At 35.3% G+C, this 12,486-nt stretch overlaps 2 protein-coding genes across 4 annotated transcripts in view; one reads left to right on the top strand and one right to left on the bottom strand.

Annotated features, from left to right (window-relative positions):
* The window catches only part of ART3 (ADP-ribosyltransferase 3 (inactive)), a 124,313-nt gene extending 123,256 nt beyond the window's left edge, over positions 1–1,057 (top strand). Inside the window, exon 12 of the mRNA XM_058547286.1 lies at positions 689–1,057. Coding sequence (XP_058403269.1) covers positions 689–828 — 140 coding nt within the window. The 3' untranslated portion in view covers positions 829–1,057. The remainder of the gene's footprint in view (positions 1–688) is intronic.
* A 2,358-nt stretch (positions 1,058–3,415) lies between these two features.
* The window catches only part of NUP54 (nucleoporin 54), a 30,633-nt gene continuing 21,562 nt past the window's right edge, over positions 3,416–12,486 (bottom strand). For all 3 annotated transcript variants that reach the window (XM_058547281.1, XM_058547279.1, XM_058547280.1), the window contains 4 exons: positions 11,694–11,801; positions 7,054–7,173; positions 6,641–6,751; positions 3,416–4,259 (listed from right to left, as the gene is read on the bottom strand). In XM_058547281.1, the coding sequence (XP_058403264.1) occupies positions 4,131–4,259; positions 6,641–6,751; positions 7,054–7,173; positions 11,694–11,801 (468 nt within the window). In that variant the 3' untranslated portion in view covers positions 3,416–4,130. The remainder of the gene's footprint in view (positions 4,260–6,640; positions 6,752–7,053; positions 7,174–11,693; positions 11,802–12,486) is intronic.

Consider the following 12,486-nt stretch of genomic DNA (forward strand, 5'->3'; position numbering starts at 1 on the left):
TATTCAGGGGCCAGCCCCATGGCCTAGTGGTTAAATTTGGCGCGCTCTCCTTCGGCGGCCTGGGTTTGGTTCCTGGGCACGGACCTACTGCACCACTCAACAGCAGCCGTGTTGTGGCGGTGACCCACATACAAAATAGAGGAAGACTGGCAACAGATGTTAGCTCAGGGCTAATCTTCCTCAAGCAAAAGGGGGAAGATTGGCAACAGATGTTAGCTCAGGGTGAATCTTCCTCAGCAAAAAACAAAACAAAACAAAAAAAGCAGCTATATTCAATTGTATATATTTGTAGCTATTAGAATATGTAAATGAAATATACTGTTTTACTTGAAATAGAAAGGACACAGAATTAAACTTTACCTTGCATGTATATATAGAAAATGAAGAGGAAATTGCTAAGAAATTCTAGAGAACTTGAACAACTAAAAATTATCTATGTAGATATTAAGAAGTCTGGAATCCTAGATAAAACCTAGATCAGCATACCTTAATGCTATATATGAAAATAAAGCCTGAAATCTGTAATGAACTATATTTATTTGAAAATTATTCCTAGTTAGAAGTATGTCAGGTCAGTTTCCAACTCTCACTTGAATGTCTGTTTACTTATTCAGGATATATGGTATATAGGTGGAAGAAACTTGATGTTAAAAATGACATGTGTCAATGACTGTGTTCTCATTTACAGCACCAGGTCCAGTTCCGGCTCCAGTTCCAGGTCCCAAAACTCATCCTTCTGCATCCTCTAGCAAAATGCTCCTTCCACCATTTGGGATAGTCATCATTTTAATCAGTGCTTCTGCTGTAAACCTCTTTGTTGCTCTATAGTCTGATACATTCTTTGTTACTTGAAATACACTACAGGGATCCCGTAGGAATTGTCAAAAGGAATGATGTATTTTTCACTTGTTGGCCAATGCCACTTCATGAAATGAGAACTACATATTTATTACTGACTTTGCAAATTCAGAAAATTGGTCCAGATATGTCATAGAATTCATTTTTCACTTATTTCTATCTTATGATTGCAAAAAACTATACTTCTCTTTGAATTCAATAAAAGACTTTAAGATTATTAGATATAATTTCAGTAGAATTGCCAGATATTAAAATATCCAGTAATGTTAGTGGTTAACATGAATTTAATTCCTGAATTAGGATTTTAAAGATGTTCTACTCATCTTTGAAGGATCAAACTTTGACTTCAAATAGTACTATCCCTGAATCTCTTCATCTTCCCTCAATATATGAACACTTTATAGTTATATAAACACAACAGTTTACCAAGTGTTTCACATACTTAGTCCCTAATTTGAACCTTATGTTAACCTGGGAAGGTAGACAGTACTGAATGAATATGTAAGCTAAATAAGCAAGGGAAATGAGGTTATAGAGTATAGTACCCTTTTTCCCAAGGTACAGATCTTCTTCGACTTACGATGGGGTTATGTCCCAATAAACCCTAAGAAGTTGAAAATATCATAAATCGAAAATGCATTTAACCTAACCTACCTAACATAATAGCTTAGCCTAGCCTACTTTAAATGTGCTCAGAACACTTACATTAGCCTACATTTGGGCAAAATCATCTAACAGCTGGTTTTACAATAAAGTTTTCAATATATCATGTAATTTATTGAAGGCTGTATGGAAAGTGAAAAGCAGAATGGTTGTAATAAGTGAATCGGTTGTTTATCCTCGTGATTGCGTGGCTGACTGGGAGCTGCGGCTCACTGCTTTTGCCCAGCATCATGAGATAGTGTATTACGACACATCACTAGCCTGGAAAAAGATCAAAATTCAAAGTACAGTTTCCACTGAATGAGTATCGCTTTTGCACTATTGTGAAGTCGAAGAATCATAAGCGGAACCATCATAAGTCAAGGACAATCTGTATTGTGGTGGTTGATCAGTGACTGAATTAGGCATGGGCTTTGGTAACTGACACTTGTTTATACTTTGCCAATGTTTCAAAAAGATTTAAGCCCACTCTTAAAGATACAGAAAAACTAAATCTAAAATCTAAACTAGGTGTTAGGAGTTCAGTATGCTTTAATTCTACCATTATTTACCTCTCTTCATGTATGTTCAGAATTTTGAGTGGACTATCCACAAGAACTGTTATCCAGTTGAAGACTAAACATAGAACTTCTATAAATTGTGCTGGAGAACACAACTTAGTCCTGAGACCAAAGTGAGTCTTTCCTCCTCCTTCCTGCCCAGATCTAGAACTTGGTTATTACTTGCTTGGAACACACCTATAGTATAGACCAAGTCCAGTTATCTAATCAGCTACATAAACAAGGACCACAGGCCTGCCTGACATATGTAGTCACCAGCAAGACAGAAACTTAGGAAGCTGACTGGGCCTGTCTTTGAAAGGCAGACCCTGGGCCCTACCTAGGGGTCTTTATCTATCTTGTGACATTAGGAACCTTTAATACCGAACACAAAAAATGAAAGGCTGGAGAAGTGAGCATGGTATGCATGATTAGCAGCCTGTCCACTACAGAATGTGGCTCAAGGAGTAACGCTTTTCATCAGATCAACAACTCTTCCTACTGTAGGAGGGTGTGCAGAGGGACAGAAACCTCTTCCATACGTGGCAACATGGATGAGAAAGATGGAAGTGCTTATCTTCTGGGCCAAGGAGGAAACACAGACAAGGAAAAGAAATTCCTCTCCAACCCTGTTGCAATTGCAACAATGAGTAGGAAAGTAGGATGAGAGAGAGTGCGACACAGAGTAGTTTAACAAGTTTGCATGCCATAACTCGGCAGAAGTGGCTGCAACCTTCTAGCAGCTAACTTGGAAAGAAAGAGATGATCAGTTTTGAAGTTCCCAGTTCCCTATACAACTGTTTAACCTAGTCTGCAACTGGACAGAAATTCCTTTGGGGGATCCAGAGAATGGCCTCTGTCTGGATATATGGTGCATCACACCGCTCCCCATCCCCAAAATAAACAGTGGCAAGATTCATGGGGCTGTTTTTTATATCCCCTCTCATCATAAGCCAAAGCATCACACAAAAATACAAAGTTAAGGCATTCCAGGAGGGGCCAACATGATGTAGCCTAGGTATGCAGTTTGTAGTCAGAAAAATTGTTTAAAATTATCTGCTTATTAAAGAATCACTATTTTACATTATGATGTCTAATTCAGATTTTCTAGTGTTTTCAGATACCAATGATGATATATTAGAGAATTATTTATCCTAGATGATATCTGAAGTAAGTTTTATTTGCCATACCCTAGTCAAAATATATCAGCATTGTTATATTTTCCTTAGGAGGGAAAAATTAGACTTAAAACCTTAAGATTGAAATTCTTGACTTGTGATGATGATTTAATACTTGTGTGGACATGAATGGTCATTCTCCCAGAGCCAAATAAAGCACCAGACAGAATTATATAAAAGTAATTACAATCAAGAATTTATTTAAAGTTTTCATCTTTTTTACAAATAAAAAGGTTTAAAAAACAAAAAAGTTGCAAAAATGACAGTGTAATTTTGTTATATCCTAATTGCTTAGATGTGTTCTGTAAATTCCAAATAAGTAAAATAATATAAAAATATATTTTCAAATCTTTATAGAATGGAAAGAAAAACCACATTAATCATTAAATACTCTTGGATTTTCTTTACTCCTCCCACATATGAATTCACAAATATAAAAACTGATGTACATTTACATTCTGGTACAAATCTCCAACAGCCAAGTAATTAAACAGTTTATTTTGTTATGTGCAAAGCAGATATTTCATATTTACTTGCTATGGAAAGCAGAGTACAGGCTCAATAGAGAGTAATCATTAGACACATTATTTTTAAGAACAATGCTGTTGTAAAAATGTACAATAGTACGTATTTTTGGTAATTATGTATTTCTCTTTTAAAGTTAACACAGCTTTTAGATATAAATCTTGCAAAGGCTATCTTTGAAGAGCTGTGAAGTGACTTATTTCAGATTTGATGAACAAGAATTTTTCAGTAACCTTCTCAAAAACCAAGCCAGGAGAGGATTGTTTTCTTTTTATTTTTCCTCCAGGTAGTCAGTTTCATTCTTAAGGAAGGCCTAATGTAGCAGGAAGATACATTTCACAAACCTTGAACACAAGTTTGTGAACCGTCAACTAAAAACACCACCTCTGATGTGGATGGTTTCATTCAATCCATGTTCTACCAACTTTATATCTTCTAGATCATCTTTTATGATGCTAATCAAGTGGCTAAGGCCTTCCTGTTGTTGTTTCAAATGCTAGAAGGAATTAAAAAAATATTAATGTATTACTCTATTAAACTACAAGCTACTCACAAGAAAAAGGACTTTTTCAAACTATTTTACTAGCAATATAGCCCTTAGTAGCTGCTCTATATATAGTGGGCACGCATATTTAAACATTTATACTATATCTTTTGCTAACACTTTTTTTTTTAATAATTTTATTTATTTATTCATTTTTCTCCCCAAAGCCCCAGTAGATAGTTGTATGTCAATAGCTGCACATCCTTCTAGCTGCTGTATGTGGAAGGCGGCCTCAGCATGGCCGGAGAAGCGGTGCGTCGGTGCGTGCCCGGGATCCGAACCCGGGCCGCCAGCAGCAGAGCGTGCACACTTAACCGCTAAACGACGGGGCTGGTCCCCTTGCTAACACTTTTATATGACCTACAGTAAAATACATACTATAAAAAACAATAAAATCAAACAAATATATAATGAACAATAGCTTGAACAGAAATTTTATAGAAGATGCAGATGGTTTTTAGATTCCTTTTATCAACCTTTGATAAAAAAAGGTATGATATTAAAGCAATGCAAAAAGGTACTCAAATATAGATGACTAGCAAAATAATCATTTCAAAAACTAAGAATTTTCATGTTTTGAAATACAAAGTATATGGTGATGACAATGGTGATAACTCCAATTGCTAACATTTTTAAGAGTCCTTCTCAGGTGTTAAAGCAGTTTTAAGAGCATGGGTATTAACTAACTTAACTCATTTAAAATCCTTTTGAGCACCCTTTAGAGTAACATAAAGATTCTCTCTCCTCTACAGATAAAGAAATTGAGATACAGGTAAGTAATCTGCTCAGGGTCATAAACTAGGTGATGGGTTATGATTCAATCCCAAAACAATATATTGCTGTTCATCATTTTAGGTAGGTGTTTATGTTATTCCCTATTTCACTGCATACATAAACTCTTTAATATAGTTCTTTATTCCAATATGCTGGAACCTCTCTCAATTAATTTTATTGCAGATATTTACAATGGAATATAATCAAGTGTATGTATACCTTCCAAGATCTTAGGAGCCAAACTAGCTTTTAGTTGCATAAAACGGCAATATCCCTTCTAAAGCACATAATAAAATCACATTTGTTGATGACATTCATAACTGTCTAAAATCCTCAGGACCATGCCAACAGTCCTACCTAATACATTCCACAAAGTTTACCATCTTAATATATTTTCTTTAGACACAGTCAGGGGTTGCACAGCTTTTATTTAACCAATCTGTATTGATACTAATGAAAATAAGCTAGAGTGGTACTCCCCAAGGTGAGCCTTAGACAAGTGGTTGGAGGTTCTGGCCACCCTAACCTTCACCCAAATTCCCTGAGGGCTGAGGGGATCAATAACTCTACATATTTATATTTTGTATGTGGCATAAGGTTGGGAAGATATGATATAGAGCACTTACTTATCAAACTTGAATGTGCATACAAATCACTCCATGATCTTGATAAAATGTAGATTAGGTCTGGAGTAAGGACTGAGACTCTGCATTTCTACTGACGTACCAGGTGCTAATGCCTAAACATTCAGTGGCAGGGTCTAGGGAACTATGAATTCCTCTTTTTTTGGAAGCAGGGGGAGACAGTGATTTACTTTCTTTGGTGGTAAAATACACATAAAAATGTCCATTTTAACAATTTTTAAGTGTACAGTTTAGTAACGTTAAGTACATTCATGTTGTGCAACAATCACTATCATGTATTCCTAGAATTTTTTTATCTTCCCAAACTGAAGTTCTGTACCCATTAAACAGTAACTCCCCATTCTCCCGCCCCTTAGCCCCTGGCAACCACCAGTCTACTCTTTCTGAATTGGACTACTCTAGGTACCTCATGTAAGTGGAAACAGATATAATAATTGTCCTTTTAAACTGACCTATTTCACTTGGCATAACGTCTTCAAGGTTCATCGATGTGGTAGTGTGTGTCAGAATTTCTTTCCTTTTTAAGGCTGAATAATATTCCATTGTGTGTGTATGCCATATTTTATCTATTTACCCATCCATGGACACTTTGGTTGCTTCCACATTTTGGCTGTTGTGAATAATGCTGCTATGAACACAGGTGTATAAATATCTGAGTCCCTGCTTTCAATTCTTGTAGGTATATACCCAGAAGTAGAATTGCTGGACCATATGGTAATTCTATGTTTAATTTTTTGAGGAAATGTTTTGCATAGCACCTACACCATTTTACATTGCCATCAGCAATGCACTAGGGTTCCATCTTCTTCACATCCTTGTCAACACTTATTTTCTGTGTTTTGGATAATAGCCATTCAAATGGAGGTGAAGTGGTGAATTCACCTTTTTAGAAGTACACTCTAGTGTAACACTTACTTGTTTGATTTCTCGTAACAGATCTGCATCTATGTAATATCTTTCTTCAGATTTGACTGCTCCAAAATGATTCTGCATCCTGATTTGGGACATCAGTTCATTTAGTCGGCCCTAAAAATAAGACTGAGTCAAATTACAACTGCTAACAACACCCACTACTTCTAAAAGAGATTATTTTCTTTTAAAAGGATAGGTACTATATTAACGGTGTCTAATTCTCCCTTGGTACATTATTTGAAACATAAATTAATACAAGCCAAAAACCTCATGATTAAGAGTCTAGAAAGGAAGTTTTGATTAAAGAGAACAAATACTTAATAAAAACAAGTATACAAAATTCCTTTTTAAGACCGAGTAACATTTCTCTGCAGATGCACCTGAAACAAATTCCAGCTCTATGTATAAGTGCTCACCTTAAACTGAGTAGGTGCGTTCAGTTCACACTGAATTGTATCTAGCTGAACTCGCAGCTGCTCTTCATCAGCTTGGATGGCATATCCACTTTTCCTCTGAATTTCCTGTTTGATTAGGACCTATACAAAGAAAACCCACCAATACAAATAGAATCATCTCTTTTCAGTTATGTAAGTATAATTTTATTACAATGAGTTGTTCAAAGAAATCAGCTGAATAATACACTAACAATAGTAGAAATCTTAACAGTTCGAGATTTGAATTACATTTGTCCATTTTATGAGGCAAGTTACATTAGTACATTGATGTATGCCTCTAATTTATTTTTAATGGCCACATAACTTTTCATATATTAACCAATAATTTGTTCAAGTACTCCTCTATTGAGAGGCATATATTTTGTTTCTAGTTTTGACACTGTGAACAATGCTGTAATAAACACTGCTGTAGGGCCGGCCCCGTGGCTTAGTGGTTAAGTGCACGCGCTCTGCTACTGGCGGCCCGGGGTTCAGATCCCGGGCGTGCACCGACGCACTGCTTCTCCGGCCATGCTGAGGCTGCGTCCCACATGCAGCAGCTAGAAGGATGTGCAGCTATGACATACAACTATCTACTGGGGCTTTGGGAGGAACAAAAGGAGGAGGATTGGCAATAGATGTTAGCGCAGAGCTGGTCTTCCTCAGCCAAAAAAAGAGGAGGATTAGCATGGATGTTAGCTCAGGGCTGATCTTCCTCACAAAACAAAAACAAAAATAAAAACACTGTTGTATACACTTCTTTATTTACTAGTATAGACCACCAAGAATGAGATTGCTGGGTCTGTGTTTTCAGTCTAACAGAAGCTGCTAGACTGCTTTCCTAAAAGATCCTAACAATTTAAATTCATGAGCCATGTGGGAGTACCCTCTTCCCCACATTCCCTGTCAGCAGTAGGTGGTGGTGGTGAAATTTTCCCCAGTCTGATGAGTGTAAAGGTGTCTCATATTTTTTCTTTAATCTGCATTTCCCTGAAAGTTAAAGGAGCATCTTTCAATGGTTAAGAACTACTTCTCATGTACTGTTCTGTGCACTGCCTTTACACATTCTTTGCCCATATGTCAATTGGTTTTTTTGGTCAAATTATAGAATTTCTTTGTATAATATGAATGTTAACATCACAGCTAACATCAGTGCTGTATGATTTTCTTTTTCTGAAATTTATCACTTGACTATTGACAAATGGCTTCTGGTATCTTTTGCTATACAAAATTTTCTAAGTCTTCTGTAGTCAGTTTTGTTTTATAGTTTCTGGCTTTCTGGCCAAAAGTCTTTTCAATCTGTAGGTTGTACATGTAATCTCACAGATTTCTTAGAGTTAAGTCTTTAATCCACCTTATTCTTATATATGGTGTGACACAGTGGTGCAGTTTTATTTTTTCCAGATGAAAGCCTGTCACTCCAGCCATCACTTATTAAATAAACCCACTGAATTGAAATACACCTTTGTCATATTAAATTTTAAGATACATTTTTTTGAATTCTCTGTTCTGTTCCATCAATCTTTATATGTCCAATCCTATGCCAATCCCACACTGATTTGATTACAAGAGCTTTAAAATAGCTTCTAAAATTTGGTAAGGCAAGTCCCCTTCACTGTTTTCTTTGTTCCCCTAGAAGCTATCTTCAAAACACTTAACGTTCTTTACAAACTTAAAGATTTTAATCAATTCTTAAGTTGTAATTCATTTTAAAATTTTATAAAGTGGATATTAAGTCTTCTCATCTAAGAATATGGTTTATCTATCTTTCTATTTGTAAAGACTTTAATTCATAATGAATGGATTATTTTCCAATTTCCATTAATAGTATAAAGAAGTGCTGATTTTTGTACAATTACCTTGTATCTAGCCATCTTACCTCATTAATTCTATAGTTTATTCCCTTGGGTTTTGTACATATACAATCATGTCATCAGCAAAAAGAGATAATTTAATCTCTTTCCCAATGTTTATATTAGTTAATTACCTTGGCTCATTATATTTAAGAAAACCTCCAAGATTACACTGAATATATAATAATATTGGGTATCAGGGTTTAGTTTCTGAATGTGATTTTAGTGCTCTGTTTCTTAGAATATTTGCTGTTCATTCTTGGTAACAGTCTTTTCCTTTCATGTGCTGATATGATAAATTATGTTGAAACATTTTCTATTATAGAACCAACCCTGCATTCCTGAAATAAACCTTACTTAGTCAAAGTATATTCCTTTAGAATTTGGTAAGAAGCTGGATTCTCTTTGCTTATATTTCATTTAGAATTTCTGCATTTCTGTTTTTTGCTCAGATTTATTGAGGTATAATCTACATACAACAAAATTCTCCGTTTTTAGGTATATAGTTCTATGAATTTTGACAAACACAGTCATGTTACCATCACCACGATCAAGATATAGAACATTTCCATCACCCCCGATAGTTCCTTCCTGCCCCTACAAGTCACTCCTCTCCCCTCAGCTCCTGCCCCTAGCAACTACGGATCTGTTATCTGTCTCCAGTTTTGCTTTTTGCATATGTCATATAAATGGAATCATGCCATATGTAGCCTTTAAGTCTGGTTTCTTTCACTTAGCATAAATTTGCATCTCTATTTATTAGAGGTATCTGTTCATAGATTTTATTTTGGGGGGGGTACTAAAAACAGAGGTGTAAAATGGTGCAGCTGCTTTGGAAACCAGTTTGGCAGTTCCTCAAAAAGTTAAACATAGAGTTAGCACATGACCAAGCAATTCCAAACCTATTTATGTACCCAAGAAAAATGAAAGCATACATCCACACAAACACTTGTACCCAAGTGTTAACAGCAACATTATTCATAATAGCCAAAAAGCAGAAACAACCAAAATGTTCATCAACTGATAAATGGATAAAATAAAAGTGGTATATTCATACAATGGAATATTATTCAGAAATAAAAAAGAATGAAGTATTGTTACATGCTACAACATGGATAAACTTTGAAAACATTATGCTATGTGAAAAGAAGCCAGTCACAAAGAACACATATCATATGATTACCTTTATATGAAGTGTCCAGAATAGGCAAATCCAGAGGCAGAAAGTGGTTGCCTAGGGCAGGGGGGTTGGAGATAAAATGGGGAGTGACTCCTAATGGGCATGGAGTTTCTGTTTAGGGTGATGATGATGTGCTAAAATTGATTGTGGTGATGGTTGCACAAGACTGAATCTACTGAAAACCATTGAATTATATACTTGAAATGGATAAATTGTAAGGTATAGGAATTATATCTCAATAAAGCTGCTTTTAAAAAATGAAGCTGTCTATATTTTTCCTTTTGTCTGGAATAATTAAAGTAACCTTGGAATTAGGTCTTCAGTGGTTAAACAAAATTCAGCAATGAAATTATCTGGCCTTGGTGCTTTTTCCATGGTTGATCTTCCGTAACGTGCCCAATAGATTCCATGGTATTTATCTATTTAAGATTTTTACTTCTCTGTAGATTCATTTTGGTAATTTCAATTTTGCTTAGAAAATTACTGTTCCTTTAGCTTCCAAATTTGTTGCCCTGAATTTCACGCAGTATTTTTTCCTCTGTTCTGTCTATCAGTGGTGTCCTTTTCTCACTACTAATTTTTCTTTTCCTTCTTCACACTCATGAGATGTCTCTTTTTTCTCTTTTCAGACTTACAAGATGGTTAGCCATTTTAATGGTCTTTTCAAAGAAACAGCTTTTCTTTTTTTTTTAATAATTTTATTTATTTTTCCCCCAAAGCCCCAGTAGGTAGTTGTATGTCATAGTTGCACATCCTTCTAGTTGCTGTATGTGGGACGTGGCCTCAGTATGGCTGGAGAAGCGGTGTGTCGGTGCGCACCCGGGATCCGAACCCTGGGCCGCCAGCAGCGGAGCATGCGCACTTAACCGCTAACCCACGGGGCCGGCCCGAAACAGCTTTTCAATTTATTCTTTCTACTATGATTAATTTTTTTGTTTCACTCATTTCACATTATTTCTTTCTTATTGGTTTCTTTTGGCTTATCTTAAGTCTTTTTCTGAATTCTTAAGATGAGTACTAAGTTCCTTATATTTGCATTTGTATTTTAAAATGTATTTTAAGGCTATAAGTTTTCCTCTTATACATAGGCTTTCCTCTGAATATAGCTTTTGCTGTATCCCATTGATTCTGGTATGTAATATTACTGTTTTCATGATAATTTCAGTTTTTGTGGCTATTCTTTTATTTCCTCTTGTTAATTTGGAAGTTCTATTATTGTTTTTCATCCATTACTGGTTACACTCCCTTTTCTTGCACTCAAAATCAAAATTATATTTTTCTACTATTTTTATGAAAACCAGATTCAATGATCTGGTGGTACATGCTTTCCTTGCACCAAGATGATTTATTTCTTCACTGCTTTTCCCCTACCCTCTCAATAGCTTGTGAATTTTAGAATATTTGTATTTTCTTTATCCAATCCTGTGAGACCTCTCCTCCAACTTCACTGAGAAAGTTTGGTACTTTCAGTTTCAGACTATTTTTATTATTTCCTTTTAGTCTGTTATTCCTATTGCAAAAATCCATATTTAACACTTCTGTCACATATATAGTCTTATAAATGTTGAAAAAAAATTCCAAATTACTACCTGTAAGGTCCTATGGGAAAGGTCCATGAGTTTCCTCTTGTATTGTGCAATTTTGGCCATAGTTGTAGTTTGATTCTTCTGTAATTCACTAATATCTTCAGATATGATCTGTTTTTTAAAAAAATATTTTTAAGGTAAATCCAGTATTGATATCAGAATTATTTATCAGGTACACCCATATGCAAAGTCTAATTCTAAGATGAGCCTGAGATTCATCTCTCAAAATATAAACTCTGTCCCTTTAAATCTGCCTTTATATTTCTTTCTCTTTTGTACATCTAAAAGTTAAAAAGTACCATTCAAAGATTTCTTTAGAACTCTAGGAAATTTAGTCATGAGGCAAAGTTTATAGAAAAATAAAACACAGAGTTCAGAAATAATTAAGAAATTTGAAGTAATAATATGGAATAGAGCAACAACTAGGCCATGAATAGAAAAAGTTAAGATCTATAAAGTGACATCAAGGAGGGGCCTTAACAGACAATTAAACCTAACTACTTCCAGAAAGCATAGTATAGTCCAGTGTTAACTGTTACAAAATACTTTGGAGGGAGTTAGCAGAGTGGAGGGGAAAATAAAGGAAATTAATTACACAACCAAATATATTTTCATGCCTCTGAATCTTTGATTTGCTCTTTGCCTAGCATGAAATCCCACTGCTCTGCCTTATGAAGTCTTAACCTTACAGATTTGAGTTAAAATCCCATTTCATTCAAGTTTCCCCATCAGAATTAATCCCATAATTGTTCCTGTTATAATTAAACCTCCTATGGCACTGGCTTATATTGAAATG

The sequence above is a fragment of the Diceros bicornis genome, chromosome 8 (assembly GCF_020826845.1).
Source record: "Diceros bicornis minor isolate mBicDic1 chromosome 8, mDicBic1.mat.cur, whole genome shotgun sequence".
NCBI lineage: Eukaryota > Metazoa > Chordata > Mammalia > Perissodactyla > Rhinocerotidae > Diceros > Diceros bicornis.